The sequence below is a fragment of the Phoca vitulina genome, unplaced genomic scaffold (assembly GCF_004348235.1).
Source record: "Phoca vitulina isolate PV1807 unplaced genomic scaffold, GSC_HSeal_1.0 scaffold5, whole genome shotgun sequence".
NCBI lineage: Eukaryota > Metazoa > Chordata > Mammalia > Carnivora > Phocidae > Phoca > Phoca vitulina.
The window spans coordinates 70,096,420-70,116,470 of record NW_022589708.1 but is presented as its reverse complement, the minus strand read 5'-3'; the positions used below and the strand labels follow the sequence as shown (position 1 = coordinate 70,116,470).

General features: G+C 39.8%; 1 protein-coding gene across 1 annotated transcript in view; it reads left to right on the top strand.

Annotated features, from left to right (window-relative positions):
• The window catches only part of TEX26 (testis expressed 26), a 29,708-nt gene extending 20,303 nt beyond the window's left edge, over window positions 1-9,405 (top strand). The window contains exons 5-7 of the mRNA XM_032403247.1: window positions 1,427-1,603; window positions 3,317-3,478; window positions 8,976-9,405. Coding sequence (XP_032259138.1) covers window positions 1,427-1,603; window positions 3,317-3,478; window positions 8,976-9,103 — 467 coding nt within the window. The 3' untranslated portion in view covers window positions 9,104-9,405. The remainder of the gene's footprint in view (window positions 1-1,426; window positions 1,604-3,316; window positions 3,479-8,975) is intronic.
• The last annotated feature ends 10,646 nt before the right edge of the window (window positions 9,406-20,051 follow it).

Sequence of the window (20,051 nt, the reverse complement as noted above, 5' to 3'; positions counted from 1 at the left end):
TAATTTTGGCACAGAACACATATAGGAACTGAAAACATTTGCTATTGAGTGGTAGCTCTAGGGAAGAAGGATAAGCATACATATCAAGTACTTCAACAGGAATTTGTTTTTCTCCTGTAAAGCTATTACCAATTTACACAAACCAAGTTATAGATGGTGCTTACCAGGAACAATACCAGATGATTTTCCAAAATATCTTAAAGGATGTCCCAATATTAAGCCCTAGAGTTGCCTCTTCCCTATAACCTTGTCTTCTCCTTGGGCAGTGTATGAGGTCATTATGAGGCCCATTGAATATCACGTCCTCTTTTCCTGAGTCATCTAAATGAAGAGGCAGCATGTAGTGAAACTTTCTCTCACTCTTCTGGTCTAGACAGAGATCATTTTTTAAAAATCAATATTAAAATGCTCTTGGATGCCAGTAGATAACATGATATATTGTTTGATGTACATTTGAATTTATTTTGAAAAGACCTATTGAAGAATGAATTCAGAACAAGATTCAAGTTTAGTTTCAATAGTAATTGGCACTGTTTGGATATAGTGCATGATATCCATGTCTTCAACACTTTTGTCTTGAATAAAGTTGGCGTTATATATGATGTGCCTCTGAACCAACACTTGATGGCAAGGATTAAGGATGAACTCATTCTAAGGGAGATGGCTTGCAAGTCCTCTATTATCTGGTAGTGTTTGTGGAAACTGGCATTCAGTCGGTGCTTCATAGATATTTAAGGATTATATTTAATGACTAGTCGTTAGCAGAGTTATTTCAAAGAAATAATAGTGCTATTGTCCACCAATGACAACAATGTTACCTAACCCTCCAGCAGTAAGGGATAAGCTTCAAGTGGTTCTTTTCCAGGTAATGGAAAATTGATGATATGCACTGTCCCATCTAGGGCTGCCAGATTTAACAAATAAAAATATAGGATGGCCTGTTAAATTTGAATAATTATATATAGTAGATAAACAATGAGCACTTATACACACTTATACCAAGAAATTATTCATTATTTATCTGAAATTCAAATTTAACTGCCATCTTATGTTTTATATGTCAACCCTAGCCTTATCTAAAATCTCTCACTCTGCTCCCCACCCCTGCCCCAGGGACTAGGCAGGCCTACTGGAAAGAGGAATGCCTTCTGTGTCCACCCAGCAGAGCAAAAGAGCACTCTTAACTGACATATGATATCTTCATTAGAAGCTGCTTCTAATCATTGGAGCGTATACTTCCTGTGCCTGATAAAGCAGAAAGTTATTTCTTGGTTGAAATATCCATAAAAACTACATTGATTGTACCTCTAAATACAAGAAGAGCAGATTTAGTGTGATCAATTGGAATTGCCAGAAGCAAAATGGGAAAATAGGATGTTATTTTAAATAGCTTACAAGGACTTCTGCATTTGTAACCCCACCCCAGCTCAGAAGATTAAGGAAAGTTCTCCCATGTCTCTGGAATGGAAAAAGTTACTTCCCCGACCTGCAGACACTGAATTTCGAAGGAATTACCAAGTTCCAGCTAAAATTCCTGAGTTGCAGGATTTTAGTTTCAAATATGGATGCTACTCAAGCCTACCAGTTGCTTCTCAAGGTCTAGGTAAGTACACCTGTATCTTTTAAAGCAACTTCATAGATTCTGTCCTTGTTCCAAGATTCTTTGGCACACGGGGCCCTGGCAGGTAATCTTGGTAATGGTTATGAAGAATGCCAGCGATCCCTTGCATCCCTGCAAGAAATCAAAACTATGCCTAGCTTCAAACCCAGGGAATGAGTAAGCCTTGGAAAAGAACTGATTGCTTATGCTATGAAATGAGTACCTGCTCTGCCTGGCGGCGGGGGGAGAGGAAGGTGGGCGTAATGGGGGAGGGTGGAAGCAGTTGTTGGGATTGGCAGACGCTTCCCCTTTATAAAACAAAAGGAAGGACTTAGTTGCTATCAAATGACCAAAAAAGAGACCGGATAGGACTCACATTAGACTTGTCAATTATCCACTGGAAGCTTAACCACATGGTATATCCATCAAGCATCTTCAAATTTGACAACCATTCTATTCAAGTGATCTTTTATGATCCTGATTCCTATTGTTTTCAACAAAAAAGTTTTTAAAAGTTCCATGGCCAAGCCACCTCGACGCTACTGGTTAAGAGTATAATTTGGTGTCAGTCTGAGATAGTGATCTATTCCTGGCATGGAGTTGGAATCAAGTAGCGCTGCAAACAAAAATCACAGGATAGAAACTTAGCATCTCGAGGTTAGAAGACAGCCTAGAAGTCACCTCACACCATGTGGGAATCCCCTCTATCCCGTCCTTGCCAAGGGGTGATGTCGTCACTCTTTGGGGGAGTGCCCCCCCCAAGGCAACTCTTTCATTTTTGGATACTGTTGGAAAGTTCCCAACATCTGGAAACTCTCTTGCATAAACTTTGGCTTTGGTTCTACTTCTTCCTACAGAGGTTAACTAGTATAAATTATTCTATGAAAATCTTGCTACATATCTTCCATATTCTCTTCTTAAAACATTTCCAGACCTTATAAACACTCTTCTCAGGATGTAGCGTCAAAGTACCCTCACCAGTCTCTTCCTCCCACCGGCCGGTGGTCCCTGTAAAGGGTACACCTGGAACAAAAAGCAGTATTTAAGGTGTCCTTAAGATTTACAAAGATTAGGCATGTTGTAGAAATTAGGTTCTCACATCATGTTTTCATTGCTTTTTTTTTTTGTCATTATAATTCCATGACTATCAGAACCCACATTAAATGAGCAATACTCAGAATCAAACATAAATGATTTAGGTTTTGCTTGCACCTGATACCTTTATTAGTCTGAATGTGCAATGAGTGCTGGCTGGACATATCATCACTACTCATCCGCACTCACCTGGGTCCCTGAGGGACTCCTCAGTGTGTCAGCCCACATCTGCACAGGAGATGGTACGAAAGGGAAAGAAGCTTCTGTGAAGGCATTTGTTTACTAAGGAGGTAGTGAATGCTACTATCCCAACATGCTGACCTGCGGAAGAGTCGATTTCAGGGAGAACTTTTCTGAGAATGGTAGTCACACTTGAGTTTCTGGCCATCAGCCCCAGTCACCCCCACTGCTCGCGGCAACCGTCCTGAGTCACAGCAGCTCTGCATAGCCTGAATCGTGGCAAGAGTTACTCCTACTGTGCCTCGCTTTCCAGTACCTCAAGGTTGCTCATTAAGCTCCAAGTGGGGCTCATGGCTGTTGGGGGCGCTTTTGGCAAATAAGGGCAGGAATTCTTTGCTCAGTGACAGCCTCCATGTCTTTCCTTCCCCTGTGTCCCCCTAGTCCCTGCTGTGCTGTGCAGCCACATGAGGAGTCAAGAACGCACAAAGAAGCAGACTACATACCAAAGCGATTATGGAAAAACCTATCTGGATTTCTTAACGATTTTAAACTCGTTTACTCCCTCCCAAGTCACAGAGTACCTTCAGAGTGTTTCCTGCAAAGGTAGGAGGAGGTCTTGAGTTACTATTGAATGAATTTACAGATCATAATACATTGCTTTTTATGCCAAATAGAAATAATCCTAACGTTTAGCCACTGGAGTTAAATGTTCACAAGAAGATAAACATTGCCTCAAAGAAATCCCATAGTTTTGTGTAAACCTCAACCCACTGAAAATAAATTTTTCTTAAAAGAGGCCCCAGTGACAGTAGCCCGGCTTATTAAAAAAGAAACATCTAGCCTTTCACTCCTTTCTGATCTCACTCATTTCACTCCTTCAACCCGTGGTTGCATTTCTCCAGGATGATTTCTGGTTTTATTACAGTTAAGTGATTTCTTCTGTGGGTGTTTATGCTGTCTCACAGTTTTGTTTTATGCATAATCTTTATTTCCTGTCTGATGGTACTTTTGGTGATAGGCTTTTTAGGGTACATGAGAATCTCTGCATAGAATATCCACCAGAAGAGCAAAGGCCGTTCTCAGGACGGTGTTAGTTCATGCTGTAAAACAAACACTTATCCTAGCTCCAGGCCCAGGGACTGGAATCTGCTTGGGAGCATCTCAGGAGCAACTGGTCAGTCTGTGCATGTGTAAGATGTCAACTCAGAGACTAGGAGGTGGAGGAGAGGAAACTAAACTCTTCCAGCAGCTGCCCTCAGCATCCCCTGCTAGTGATCACACTCCCTGTTACTCCCCGTTTTTGAGCACATGCTCCAATGCAGACATAATTTATTTCTATAAAGTGTATCCATACGCCACTAAACTAGTGTATTATGTAAGTTATAAAACATACTAAATGCTGAAAAAAGAAGTAAAAAGCGATACAGTATAATGTTATAGAACATAAATATGTAGACTATAAATATAGGTTCCAATATTTCTTCCCGCACACCATGGACCATCTTATACCTGCCACTTGGTGCTTCAGGCTCTGTGGCGGTCACTGCCTTGTTTTGTGCCCTCTGGTCAGGCTTAACTTGGAACTTCCACCAGCTCCTCAGTAACCCTCCAACTGCTCCCTGCCTCCTGCCTGCCTTGGGTCCCCAATCTCTGTCCTTTGCCTGTTCCCAGCTATAATCAGAAGAGCTAGGTCCTCTGAAATCCTCACCGAAACCCTGTTATGCTAGGATCTTGTGCCCCACATGAAACCGAAACCCTGCTATAGGCAAGACTGGCGAGGGGGTGTGCATGTGTGTGTATGTGTGTGTAAGGAGGGAAAGAGGATACTTTCCATGATTGCAGACTGAGGGTTGATGACCCAAAGGCCCTTAAAAGAGCTCGAACGTTGGGTTTCAAGAAGTACCAGAAGCAGGTGTTTTGCCTCACTCTAAGGCACAAGCAGAAGAAGCCCGTGTTTGCCATTGGGAGCCTCGTTCCTCTCAACAGCAGCTTCTGGGCCAGTGTGACACTTCAGAAGGAAACCAAGAGGCTCCTTGAGGTCGGCTGCTCAGGTCTTCCCAGAAGGCAGAGCAGAAGCTACCCATCAAGCTCCAGCCTGCTTTCCATTCTTTCCATCCCAGCTCGGGTTCGTATATACAAAGCCATAGTCTGCATTTTGTAATGTGTTCTTTTCACCTTTGGAGCCACATCTGTTTGACCCTACAGAGTGCGCCCAAAGCAGATGCTCCCATCTGCCCAGGGACTTGCAATACAGGTGGAGTTGGCGCTTCTCAGCCTGCATGGGAAAACCACGGTGGCTGCCGGCACCTCTGTCCTCGGTTGTGTGTGTGTGTGATCTGTAAGCGAGCCTTAGTGGTGCCCCCCAAGGGTGAACTGAGGACTCGGCAGGTGCTTTGACATCCTCTACTCTACTCGGAGCTACCTTCTCCAAGATTCCTAGCCTAAGCTGATTCAGTTGGGCTTTTCCAGTTGGGTTTCCTCCCCAAACAAGTGACACATGATCTATTACCTAACAAGGTAGCTTTAGGGCCAATCTAGACCTTGGTTGCTTTTTAGGTATCCTGCTTTCCTGGTGCCCTTAGGACGGCACTGGGGGCAGATACCCAGATGCTCAGGCCCCAGAGCCTTGACATTTTGCACTGACTTGGACGTTTGTAGGATCTGCTTGCTATGGGTTTTAGTTTCTCTTTCCTAGTTTTGCACGCGAATGACCTACTCATCAGCCAGCTATGCCAGACGCTGACAAGCAAGGAGGAGGTTCCCTTTGAATTCTTATGCCCCAAAACTCTCGTCATTTTCTTGTCATTTAGTTGTCATTAGCGTCTGGGAGGATGTTAATTCTTTCCGGATGGTGAGTGTCTCAGCAGAGCTCATGTATGGTAGGGCTGAGACAGTATGCAAGAGAATAAAAAACTTGGCAGATACACTAGGCTGAATGAATTATTACTACCTCGCTTAAAGTATTTTACTGGATTATCCCTCTTGGCAGTATTGGTACCTGTTCTGGTACATTTTGAAAGAGAGAGGGGAACATCATGGCCTAAATCAGGGGGCTAGGGAGATGGTGGTGTGAGGTTGGATGGAGAAGATTCCAGGAAGACACAAAATGAAGCTAGGGAAATAAGAAAGGAGGAGCAGCTTAAGACAAACCCTTTGTTTCCAATAATTCTATGTTTTGCTATTTGGTATTGAGTTTCTCTATTATAACTTGAGAGATTTGAACTAAATGAATTCAGTGGCCATTTTGTTTTCAAAATTGTTTTAATCTTGAGTGATTCAGACCACCCAACATCTTACTCTTTGGGCCTCTGTTATCTATTGGTAAAGACCGTCATCTCCCTACTTATCCCCCACCTTAAAAGACAAAATTATCTGAACTCTGGTTTTCAGAATCTTTCAACTATCACTTCCTCCCCATCTCTTCCAATCCAAACTCCCATGCATATGGCTATCCAAAGGGTATTTCTTCCTAGGCTGTGATTCAGTATTGTTAAGAATATATTCAGTGACTCAAGGAACTTCATTGACTGAATACCTGTAATGCTCACTTGATATAAAGATAAATAAAAAACAATTCCTCCTTTTCAAAGAACTTGTCATCAGGTGTGGGAGACAGACACATGGGTAGAATGTGATAAACTCTGTAATCAAAATAGTCTTTGGGTATATTAGAAGCCTGCAAGGGGTACTCCCAGCCCGCTGGATTGAAAGGGCTTTAGGGAAGGCTGCTCCAAAACCTCTTTTAAAGATCAAGGATGAATCAACATGATAAGCAGAAGCAGGGACATTCAGAGGGAGCAGAGGGAACAGCATAAGCAAAAACATGGGGACATGAATCTGCATCGATGCATAATAAATACAGGTAGCATTTGAATTACAACTGGTAGCCTTTTTGAACAGTTGTTTAAGTTGATATTAAATTTGATACCATCTCATCTTTTTTATTCATTCATGCTGAACTTGATTCATCTTATTTGCTTATCTTTGGCATAAGGAGTATTTTTTTTTATTCATTTGCTTGCTTATTTAAAATTAACTCTTTGGTGTAAGATTTAAAATAGAGACATTTTAGGCTTAAAATGACAAGGACTAAAACTAGCAAATGTTGAGAATATGGAGCAATCCATTGCTGGTAGGCATATCAAATAATAGCATCACTGTAACATTCGTAACAGATCTGGCAGTTTCCCATAAAGTTAAACCTATATTTACCCCCAAGACCCAGAAATTCTATTTTTGGGTATTTACCCAAGAGAAAAGAGAACATGTGTCCACTGAAGGACTTATACAAAAATGTCTGCAGCCACTGTTTTCTTAAGTCCCAAACTGGATACAGCCCAAATTTCCACCAACAGCAAAATGTAAACAACCTTGTATATTCACAAAATGAAATAATGCTAGATAATAAAAAAGAATCAGTTATCGTTGTAGTCAACATGAACTTCAAAAACACGATGCTGAGTGAAAGAAGCCAGACACAAAATCTTACATTTTGTGTGATTACGTTAATTTGAAGAGTTCCAACAGGCTACACTTCTCTGTGATGAAAGAAATCAGGACAGTGACTGTCTTGGGGTAGGAGTGGTGCTGACTGGAAAGGAGCATGACAGGTCTTTCTGGAGTGGTGGCAGTGATCTTATTATATGGGTACGGGTTATATGCACACAAGTATCAACCCATCGAACTGCTCGTGAAAGACCAGTGTGTTTCACTGGTGAAAAGGATACCTCAATTTAAAACAATGTTGAGGTCAAAAAAGATATGGAGTAGGGTGGGGATGTTAGGTCACAAAAACAAAGAACCACGAAGAACTGGAGAGTAAGCCAGGACCACACACACACATACACACACATATACACACACACACTCCTGATCTTTACACCTCAGCTGACATTTCTAACACTGAGCATGGTAACAGGGACATTGAACATGATAACATGTACCACTTGCATTCTTCCTTTCTTTTGGTTTTTGCTGCACGGATGACAGTTGCTAGGAGTGAGAAAAATTATACAGCTCTACTCTGTAATATTAAAAAATATTATATTTTTATAATATATTTATTTATAATATATAATATAATATTTAAAAATATAATATTAAAAATATTATATATAGGCAATGAGAATTAGGGAACTGTAGCTGTTCAGAACTAGACAAGATTCCTTTACTTTCCAGATGAGGAAATGGAGGCCAGGGAGCTGAAGGGCCCTCTGGTGGTCAGTTGTCAGTCAAAGATAGCAAAGCACACCAACAGTTGGTGGGCAGAAAAACAGCCCCCCACTTCGAAGAAACTCTGGGAACCATATTGAACTTAATATTCAAAGGATCAGCACGGCTTCCTGGAAAGAGCACGGCGTTTTGAATATAATAATATTCATAATAAGCCTATATTGTTTTTTTGTCATCGCTATTTATTACTGTGTTCTCAGTAATAAAGGGTAAGGCTGTCCCATTTATTGTCTCTTTTTTTTTTTTTTTTTTAAAGATTTTTATTTATTCATGAGAGAGAGAGAGAGAGGCAGAGGGAGAAGCAGGCTCCCAAGGAGCAGGGAGCCCGATGCGGGACTCGATCCCAGGACGCTGGGATCATGACCTGAGCCGAAGGCAGATGCTTAACCATCTGAGCCACCCAGGCGCCCCCATTTATTGTCTCTTATGGACCAGGCCCTGTCTAGGTGCTTCACACACAGCATTCCTAATCCAGTCCAACAACTGTGCAAGGTAAGTCCTATTGTATGTATTCAAAGATGAGGAAATGAAGGAATGGAGAGGTCACATGACGTGCTAATGCTCACCAAGGCAGAATGGAAACCTAGGTCAGTTTCGTTCAAAACGCCATGCTCTTTCCAGGAAGCCATGCTGATCCTTTGACTATTAAGCTTACTCTTTTTTAATCAATAATTATACAATTGTGCCTTTTTTAGATGTTAGACATATACCCTTTGATTATTTTGGTCTCATCAAATGTCTCTATTTTAAATTCTATAGTAATATAGATTACTATTATCTGACACTTGCCTCCTTCCTAGAATTTCTCTATTTAGCACTTAAATAGTTAAATGGAAAATTTCATCCTGTTTTTCTTTGTTATTTTCAGACAGACAAATTCTCGATCGCTTTATCCGCTCTCACTGTGACTTTGGCATGGGACAGAAAAATAAAGGAAACAGTTCAAATGAAAAAAAATTGAAAATCAATAAAAGCACTGGATCATTTTCTCAATAATGAAAAAAAGTAAGATCCAAATTGTTCCAAATAATATATTCATGGCTTTGTGTAATTTTGTTTTGTTTTATTTTGTTTTTAAACAATAAAATCATTTAAGGCCATAAATCCTCCCCTCCCCCACCATGTATCCAATAGGTTTTGCTATAATGTTTTTTTTTTCCTATTCTCTGCTGGATACTTAATTCGTGGTTTCAATTTTGATTTCCTCTTTGACCCAGACATTATGCGGAAGAGGCTTCTTAATTTTCTAATAATTAGAGGATTTTTAAAAAACTTTTCATTGTTGACTTTCTGTTCAAAGTTTTTTAAAAAAAATCTTTGTTTTGGGAAATTTAGCAAGGTTTTCTCTTATGCCAAGTATGTGATTAATTTGTATATTACATGAATATAAGAAGAGAAAAAATGTATAGTTTATTGTATTTCTCAAATCCCTTATATCTTTGCTATAATTGTGTACTTGAACTGTCAAATTCTGAAAGAATAATATTAAAAACATCCCACAGTAAAAATGTGTTCATCTATGTTTTCTTGTATTTCTAGGGTTTCATATATATTTATATAATATATATTATGTATATATTTATATATGTAAATGTATAATATATAGTTGCTATGTTGTTTATCAGTGTTTATGACTCATACAAAGCTTTTTCAGTGATTAATTTTTTTCCCCCACTACATGCTATTCCTCTTTGACTTCATTAATAATTTTGGCCATGAATTGCATTTTAACTGATATTAAGGTTGCCATTCATGCTGGGTTTGTTTTTCTTTACCTTTCCTTGGTATATATTTGCCTTCCCTTAATTTCCAATCTTTCTTTGTAAATTTCTTTCAGTATGCTGCTAGAAATACCTTATGTTTGGGTTTTATATTATTACTAATATGAAAATTTAATTCATACACAATAATTATGATGCTTGACATACTTGTTTAGGATTTCCATATTATTTTTGTTATTCTTTGTTGTTCTTTTTAGTCTTACTTTTCCTAATTTACTTTATTTTTTTCTTGCACTGTTAATTTTTTTGTTTGTTTGTTTTGAGAGAGAGAGTGCGCATTGAAAGCATGAGTGGGGAAAGGGGAAGAGGGAGAGAGAAACTCAAGCAAACTCCCTGCTGAGCGCAGAGCCCGACTTGGGGCTCGACTCACAACCCTGAGTTCATGACCCGAGCCAAAAATGAAGAGTTGGACGCTTAACCGACAAGCCACCTAGGCACCCCGTACACAGTTAATTTTTAAAGCATACTATTTTTCGCTATGCTAGAGGTTTTTAAAAAATCACACATGGCCATTGTTACATACGGATTTCTCTATTAATATATAAAAATTACACATTCCTATGCCTCCTGTACCCTTTCCTTCATAATTCCTCCCTTCTCCACTAACTGAGAGATCTTTAATTTCCCATCCCATATTGTACTCCCTACTCCATCTGTGCATGCACATGGACACACGGACACACACACTCACACGCACTTCATTGCTCAGATAGTTTGGAATTTTTCCTTCAAGATTTTCTTAGGGATTTCCTTACAATTTCCTGTCCTATTTAAAGAAGACCTAGGGCATATAAATTTTCCGTCGCATCATCAGTATCATTCATTTATGTTTAACTATCACTTGTTCATGCATTCTCTTGTTTTCCCAAATGCTCAGATCCATGCTCTGACTTTTATTCAGTTTGAATAGTTTCTATGTATTTCCTCCCATGGGTTACAAGGGTGGTGACATGTTGAACCCTTACTTGTCCTAAAATATCATTCTTTTGCATTAAATGATATCTTGCCTGTGTGTAGAATTCTTGGAACTTTGATTTTCTTAATAGTCCACAGTCATCCCATTGTCTTTTGCTTGAGAGTATAGTTTGTAACTCAGATACTGGTCTGGCTCAATTACTGTCATAAGTGATCTGGGTTTTTTGGTTTTGTTTTTCTGGAAGTTTATAAGATTTCCTCTTTACCTTTGTAGTATTTCAATAATTTTTAAGGCTATATTCAGTTTCATTTGGAATTTTTCTTTAATTTCAGGTAATTTCTTTCATTTCATACTTTATCATGGCCTTTCTTCTCTATGTTACTCTCTATGATACTTTCTCTCCTTCTGAATATAATAATATTTGCAGGAGAGGCCTCCTAGATCTGTCCTTTGAGTCTTTTTGACTTTTTGTTTATAGTTTCCATTTTGGGTTTTTTTTTGGTAATTAATTAATTAATTTATTTATTATGTTCAGTTAGCCAGCATATAGTACATCATAAGTTCTTGTTGTAGTGTTCAATGATTCATTAGTTGCGTATAACACCCAGGGCTCATCCCATAGTTTCCATTTTGAAAAATGTTTTTGACTTCTGTTGAATATTTCTTCCTTTTGCCCACTCAGAACATCTGTTTGGTTCTTAGCAATGAATGTTCTGTTTATCCTATTTTAAAATCCAGGCATCAAATTTTATTTTACCATTAATTTTCGAAAGTCCTTTTTTTCCCCTCTATGATTGAATCTCCTTGAGAGTTTACTTCTGTTTTTGTTAAACGTATCCTTATCTTCTCCACTGACTCTGTCTTCACTGGAACCACCTTTTCTAATTACTGGGTCTGGTCTTCTCCCTCAACATATGGAGAGCTCAAAGAGGATATCATGGGTTGTCTGTACCCTCAGGTTAGGCCAGTCCTTTGGGGCCTCTGAGCCAAGAAAAATGAGCCTTAAGGGAAGGCTGGCCAGTGTTTGTTTACTGGATGAGCAGCGAAGGGGCTGGGCTAACACAGAAGGGGTTCACTTGCTGCTGAAGTACATGCAAGAGTCCCATGCTCCCTCTGGACTCCTCCAAGAAGGGGATGGACAGCTCCTCCTCAGCTGCACAGACTAGGAAAAGTTTATCCCACTGTTGCCAACCCCTCCAGGTTGTATATGGTTATCAGGCTTGGGCAGCTTGTTTAACAAGGGGACAGGAATGGCCATTCTGGAAGGCATATTCCCACATCTGCCCATCTGGGCCTATCAGAGAAGCCTGAAATCCGAGATTCTTGCCGTGGGCTCCAGCAGAGTGCCTTCTCCCGTGGCTCCGTGCCTACTGCTCTATCATGGCACAGGGTTCAAGGAAAACAAGCTTTGTACCTACTCCAAATCTCTGAAGAATCTGTGGCTTCACACACAGCCCGGGCCCCTCTCAATAGTGTGCAGTTTGGTTGTTGTGAGGCACTCTAATGTGTCTGAAGCTCTCGAGATTTGGAGTAGCTTCAAGGCTTCTCTGTCTCACCCCCTTCTCTGCTTCCCCGGAAGTCCTGTGCAGCATCTCTCCTCTGCTCCCTGCCCTGACTGGCAACTGCCAGCAAGATTTGCATGGCGGGGGGACAGCTTGACCACTAAGGTTTTTATGGATCTCTTATTTGGACCTGTTCCACTTTCCACTTTCATTTTGTATCGAAGCAGTAATGTCCCAGTGGTGTCTCTTTCTTTCGGATGGGTGATTTTCTACCTATGAGCTGGTGTTTGCCCCACTTTAGCAGTTGTGGGCCAGCACCTGAACATCAAGCTGCTATTGATGCCTTTCTTGGAGGACTAAGGATTTAGCTGTGGCCAACCAGTTATTTCACATGGATTCTTTCTAAGTTTAGTGTGTGCGGTGTGGGACTTCCTGACTATCTTCATGACACCCACTCCAAGGCATGGTCCACACTCCACTGGGATCTTGAGCCAAATATTAAACAATGAATAGCCACTTCAGTCAATATTTATTGAACATCTACTATATGCCAAGCAGTGTTTTAGGTAATAGAAATACATTAGTAGTGAAAAGAAAGATATGGAGCATACATTCTAGAGGGAGGGACAGATCATAAACAAGTAAAAATGAACAGTATAATTACAGAATATAAGTGCTACGCAAAATATGAATGGTGCTGTGATAGAGAATAGTGAGAGGCTTCTATGGGGAAGGATAATTTAAACTGAGCCTTTAAGGGGAGAAAGAGCAGGGCGCCCGGGTGCCTCAGTTGGTTAAGTGTCCGATTCTTGATTTCTGCTCCAGTCATGATCTCAGGGTCGTGTGATCGAACCCTGCTTTGGGCTCTGTGCTCAGCGGGGAGTGTGCGTAAGATTCTCTCTCCCTCTCCCTTTGTCCCTCCCCCTAATCTATCTATCTCTCTAAAATAATAAATCTTAAAAAAAAAAAAAAAAAAGAGGAGAAAGAGCAAGCCAGGTGAAGAGATGAGGCAATAGCTTTCCAGGCTTGGGAAATAGCTAAGCAAGGGCATTAAGGTGGGAAAAATCTTGAAGTGTTCTAGAAACTGGCAGAATGCAGAGTGACTGACATATGGGGAGTTGGCTGGGCACAGTCATAGAAAAGGAGGCCAAGGAGGCAAGGCTCAGATCGTGCATGGCCTGAATGCCGCTGATTCCTGGTAGCATGGACTCTGTTCTTCTTGTTTCTGTGCTCCAGATTACTTAATACATTTCTGTTGACTCAAGTTGTGGATCACTCATGAACATGGCTTGGTTGAATGCTAATCCTCCTCTTCAAACTTCACTGGAAAGCTTTGTCTAGGACTGGATTTCTTAGCCACTGCACACCACGTTGTAGATGCATCTTAAGGAGAAGGCTCCACACTCTGGGAGTCCCAAATGGGATCCCTGACCTCCCTCCTAAATGATTTTTTTTTAATGTTTACAAAGTTTACTCTTTGTTCTGTGAAGTTCTATGGGTTTTGACACAAGCATAGAGTCATTATAGTATTGTACAGAATAGTTTCACCACCCTAAAATATCACCTGGCAGTCACCTATTCCACCTTCCCTTGCTCTTCCCAAACCTCTCATTACTTCTTTTGGAAATGGTTTTGATATTCTAAGGGCAGGAGGGCCAAGAAAAGCCAACACCAAATCTACTGCCTCGTGGGAGACAGCCTACAGCTGAGTCTTAACATCTATCTGCCTGGACACAGAAAGGCATGCTACATACAGAGTTGTAGGACAGGTAATTGGCTGCCACTCTAGAGCCAGAAATTCTACCTGTAAATACAGCATTGTGATGTGCTATTTAACTGACTTCTTCTTGAGGCACTGTGGTAACTGTGGTATTGTCTCTAATTCTTCATCTCTTTCTGTATATAATCCATACCCTTAGCTATGCAACTTTGTAGTCTCTCCTACCAAGGATAGAATGTAGGTAGACCTTTGACTGGGAGCTTGGCCATGTGACTTGCTTCAGTCAATAGGATGGTAGCAGACATAAGCCTGGACTGCCCACTGGTCCCAGGAGAAGGATGAGAGACTTGTGGAGGAGATCTACTGCTATGGTCTGAATGTTTGTGTGTCCCCAGATTCATATGTTGAGATCCTAATCCTTGAAGTGATTATTAGCAGATGGGGCCTTTGAAAGGCAAAGCCCTCATGATTGGGATTAGTGTTCTTATAAAGCAGGACACACAGAGCCCCCTGGCCCCTTCTGCCTTTGAGGACCCTAAGACTGCCATGTGAACCAGGAAGCTATCACCAGACACCTAACCTGCTGGCTCCATGATGTTGGAATTCTAGCCTCCAGAACTGTGAGAAGTAAATGATTCTTGTTTATGCACTACCTAGTTTATGATATTTTGTTATAGCAGCCCAAATGTACTCGTACAGCTACCCCAGCCGACCTACCCTAGTGACCCACAAACGGTGAGTGAGAAATAGATGGTTTTTGTTGCATGCTACTGAGATTAATGTAGCATAGCTAAGTGATCCAAGCACAGTATTTATTTAGATGAGACATCTTGGGAAACCTCAAAATGAAATGAAAGGCTTGGCAGAATCAGTTCAGCCTCTTAAAAATATTAAGTCTGATCACCACTAAAAATAGATAGTGTTTAAAAAGTGGGTGTCTTTTAACATAGGAGAGTGTGGTTGTGGTTCCTTTGTATTTTAAAGCCTGCCAAATGGTGAAGGCATTTTATTTTATTTTATTTTATTTATTTTTTTAGTAAATCTCACAAAATACTGGGGATGAGTCCCCCTTGAAGGTTTATTTTTTTAAAGACTTTTAGAGCAGTTTCAGTTACACAACAAAATTGAGAGGAGGGTACAGAGATTTCCTGTATATTCCTCTGCCCCCACACATGCATAACTTTCCCCATTACCAACATCACTCAGCAGAGTGGTACATTTATTACCAAGGATGAATCTACACTAATACATTATAATCACCCAAAGTCCATAGTTTGCCTTAGAGTTCACTCTTAGTGTTGGACGTTGTATGGGTTTGTACAAATGTATAATGGCATATATCCATCATTATAATATATAGAGTATTTTTATCGCCCTAAAAATCCTCTGTGTTCTCTCTGTTCATGGTGAAGGCATTTTAAACACTGAAAACTTGAAAGGTTCTCATGAGGCCAGTAGCCACTGCTTATTTTAATGTGCCAGAGGATGTGAATGATTGCTTTAATATGGTTCCTTCTCAGAGTGGATTGTCGAGACCAGATCAGTCAATGCATCTGACATGAGTTAATTATGTAGTACTAGTACCTCTATTATTATATTTCAAAGAGAGTAGTGTTTCAACACAGATAATGATTCTGAAATTGTTTCTCTTGTGGAATCCCCTGATGGCTTTTTTGATTCCCTTTCTAGTCTCTTGCAAAACTCACCCCGCACACACATCCAATCAAAAAAATGTACATATAACAGATTTCTATGCTCTCCAGAAACATCTGTTCTTTGTTTTAACCTCCTGAGGAAACTGTGATATAAATATGTTTAAATTTGTTCTATTTTGTTTAAAAAGTGCTTTCACGAATGGAAGAGTAGAAAAATAACATCACTTGAAATTAAAGACTGCACTAATTTATTAAACAAATGAAAGAAAAAGAAAAAGAAAAATCACAATGGGGCATTTGAAGTTGAATTTTCATTATGTGCTAAAAATCTCTCTGTATAGGAAGTGTATGAGCCAGAGCAATGCTTCTCAACCTTGGCTGCACAACAGAATGGCCTGGAGAGATTTTTTAAAATCCTGATGCCCTGGCCACTCCCTGGACCAGTTACTTCAGAAATTCTGGGGGTGGAACTCAGCAGTGCTCGGTTCTAAATTTCCCCAGTGATTCTAATGTTCAGCAAAGATGAAGAGCCACTGACCTAAAGAAGTGACCTAGATGGCAAGGTGTACCTGTTAAGGTTAAATTGCTAGTTCCGTCAAGGTCTGAGCAGGAAAGAGAATCTATCCCATTTGTTTCATATGATAAAGCTTAAATGGAGTTCTACTTAAATGGACTAGCAATGGAAGGAAGCTATTACCTAGCTATTAGCTCTAGGGCTGATGGACAATGTGACTGGAGCCCAGTGAGACCCAGATGCATGGAGAAGCCCCTGTCCCGTGGGAGTTGTAGTTATGGAGGGATAGAGCCACTGCCAGAGACATGCAACAGGGAGAGATGGGGGAAGAAGTACTCTGCTCTCGTTTTCTCCTGCTCTTTAATAGAATCTGAACCCCTGTCAATGGCTCCCATTGACCAAGCCCAATGGACTCCCACCAGAAAGGTATTGAGGGAGATACAGTCCAAAGGGTCAACCCTCAGTGGCACAGAGTGACTAGAGAAGGACATTAAAAGGGTTTGGGGGGCCACACCAAATTTAAGCAACACAACTAGCCAGGCTTTCTGAACCAAAACCAAAAGCAGAGTGTGTGGCCAAGTACTGAATATGATTTCTAAATGTAATTTTATAAAATGCTTTACAAAACGAAGTGAAATTATTTAAAGAATCATCTTAAAAAATAATCACCTTTCATGAAATCGGGGTTGTTCCAGAAAATCTAAGGTATGTGATTATGAACAGTTTAAACTTTATCATTCATTCAACATTTATTTCAGAATATTTTTTAAGAGACTGTTGTGCCAAACACCGTGCCATGCTAGATACAGAAATCAGAGACATTGGAAACCATGTGTATGTACTTCTGGGTAGAGTATTCTGTAAATGTCAATTATGTCGTTTGTGTAGTTCAAATCTGTATCTTTACTGATTTTCTATTTGAGAGAGGAGTGTTCAAGTCTCCGACATAATCGTGGTTTATCTATTTATCATTTCATTTCCCCGCCTATATTTTGAAGCTGCTTTGTTAGGTGCAAACACAGTGCTATGTCTTCCTGAAGAACTGACTCTTTTTTCATTCTATATTGGTCCTCTTTAACCCTGATAATATTCCGTATTCTGAAGTCTTCTTTGTCTCATATTAATGTAGCTATTTCAGATTTCTTTTGGTTAGTTTCTGTGTGGTATGACTTTTCCCACCCTTTTACTTTTGTCTTTTCATTTAAAGTGGGTTACTTTGTGTATATATATACCACATCCTCTTTATCCATTCATCAGTCGAGGGGCACTTGGGTTGTTTCCATAATTTGGCTATTGTAGATAATGCTGCTATCAACATCAGGGTGCATGTATCCCTTTGAATTAGTATTTTGTGGGTGGGGGGATGGGGGAAATAAGTGATGGGGATTAGGGAGGGCACCTGTGTTGAGCACCGGGTGTTGTATGAAGTGTTGAATCCCTGTATTGTACACTGAATGTTAACTGATTGGAATTTAAATTAAAACTTAAAAAAAATTAAAAAACTAAAGTGGGTTTCTTGTAGATAGCAAATATCTGGACTTGCTTTTTTATCCAATCTGATAATCTCTCTCTTTCAACTGGTGTCCTCCTGCCATTCACATTTAATGTGATAATCGATATGATCAGATTAAAATTTACCATTTTGATATCTGTTTTCCATTTTATTTCGTATGTTCTTTTTCCCCTCTTTTTCTATCTTCTCTTGGATTAATTGAGCATATTTTTATTATTCCATCTTTGTCTCTACTATTATTATTTATGCTGTTTTCCAAATAATGTTTAGTGCTTGCCTTAGTTTCTCCAATATACATCTTTAATTAATATACATCCACCATCAAATATCTTACTACTTCCTACGTAGTTTAAAGACCTTATAATTGTATATGCTTAACTCCCCCCTTCTTTCGTTTGTACTGTTGTTATCATACATTTTATTTTTACCTATGCTATAAATATATAATACATTGCTATTATTTTTCAGGCAGCTTTCTTTTAGAAAAATTAAATTTTATATTATCTTTATTTATTGTATTTCCGACACTCTTCATGTCTTTGCGCAGGTCTGAGTTTCTGTCTGATGCTATATTCCTTTAACATTTCCAAAGCTTTTCCTTCTTTTAGACTTTAGTGTGAGAGTTAATGTTAATCTTGTCATAAGCTGGGCTGGCTTTGAGGTTCATTGTTGGTAGGGTTATCTTCGGTATGACAAAAGCTTCAAATTCTTCTCAGTTTTTGTTTGAGAATGTCTATTTCTCTTTCATTTATCGAAGATATTTTTTGCTAGGTACAGAATTTTTGTTTGACAGATTTCTTTGCTTTCAACATTTAAAGGTGTTACTCTATTGCCTTATTGCTTGCATCATTTCTAACAAGGAGTGCTGTAATTCTTATTCTTATCCTCTACAGTATGTCTTTTTTTTCTGTGGCTGCCTTCAAAATTTTATTTATTTATTTATTTTTTTGCCCAGGAGTTTGAGGATAATATTGAGGTTTTTGTTTGTTCTTTTGTTTGATTTTGGTATTTATCCTGCCCAATGTTCTCTAAGCTTCTTATATCTATAGTTTGGTGTCTGTCATCAATTTTGGGAAATTTTTAGCCATTATTTCTTCAATATTTCTTCTGCCCTGTTCTCTCCTCTTCTCTTCTGTGATTCCAAGTACACATTTCTTTTTTTTTTTTTTTAAGATTTTATTTATTTATTTGAGAGAGAGAGAATGAGAGACAGAGAGCATGAGAGGGAGGAGGGTCAGAGGGAGAAGCAGACTCCCTGCCGAGCAGGGAGCCCGATGCGGGACTCGATCCCGGGACTCCAGGATCATGACCTGAGCCGAAGGCAGCCGCTTAACCCACTGAGCCACCCAGGCGCCCCCAAGTACACATTTCTTATTGGACCTTGTCAGACAGCTCTTGAATATCCTGTATTGTTCATTTTTTTTCTGCTCTATTTTCTCTTTGTGTTTCAGTTTGGCTAATTTCTATTGGCCTGTCAAGTTCACTGATTCTCTTCTTGATTGTGTCAAGTCTACTGATGAGTCCACCAAAGGGGGTTTTTCATCTCTATTTCTACATTTTTCATTTCTAGCATTTCCATTTGATTCTTTCTTGTATTTTCCATCTCTGTGTTGATATTACCCTATTTGATATTGTATATTGTCTGCATTTCCATTAGACTTTAATATATTAATCATAGTTGTTTAAAATTTCCCATCATATAGTTCCAACATGTGTGCCATATCTGAGTCTTTTTCCGTTGGTTGCTTTGTCTCTTGGCAGTGTACTTATCTTTTTAAATTGTGCTTCCATGTGCTTCATAGCTTTTTGCTGAAAGCTGAACATCTTGTGTATGACAGTAGAAACTAGAGTAAACAGTTTTCATGACTGGACATTGGTGTGCTTTTTCTTCTAGTAGACCTTTTGTGTGGGAGTTAGGGTTTATGCAGTCAGGAGTGAGACTGTATAACTTGCTATGGTTACCCTCAGTAGCACCACAGGCTTCAGATTCCTCTAACGATACCTTGTAGTGTAACAGTACCTTGTAGGGTAGCAGCTGGTTTTCCAGAGGGTGTTTTCAATTCCTGCTCCATCCTCAACTTTAGGTCTTTCCTGTATAATGCACCTCTTGAGAATGCACTTGCAATTCTCCCAGCAGTATTCTACTGTTACTCATTACAGAGCTTGTTAGCCTTATGGTGGTGGGGGGGGGGGCGGGGAGGGGTGTTCTTTGTTGTCTGGTTAAGCCTTATTAGGCAGATACTGTGTTCCTGGGTCCTGGGATGTGGCCTTCTTGGGACTCCTGCCTCCCCTCCGGCTATAGTTCTGAGCCCAGTCCTTGTTCCTGTTCCTCTCCCATGAGTA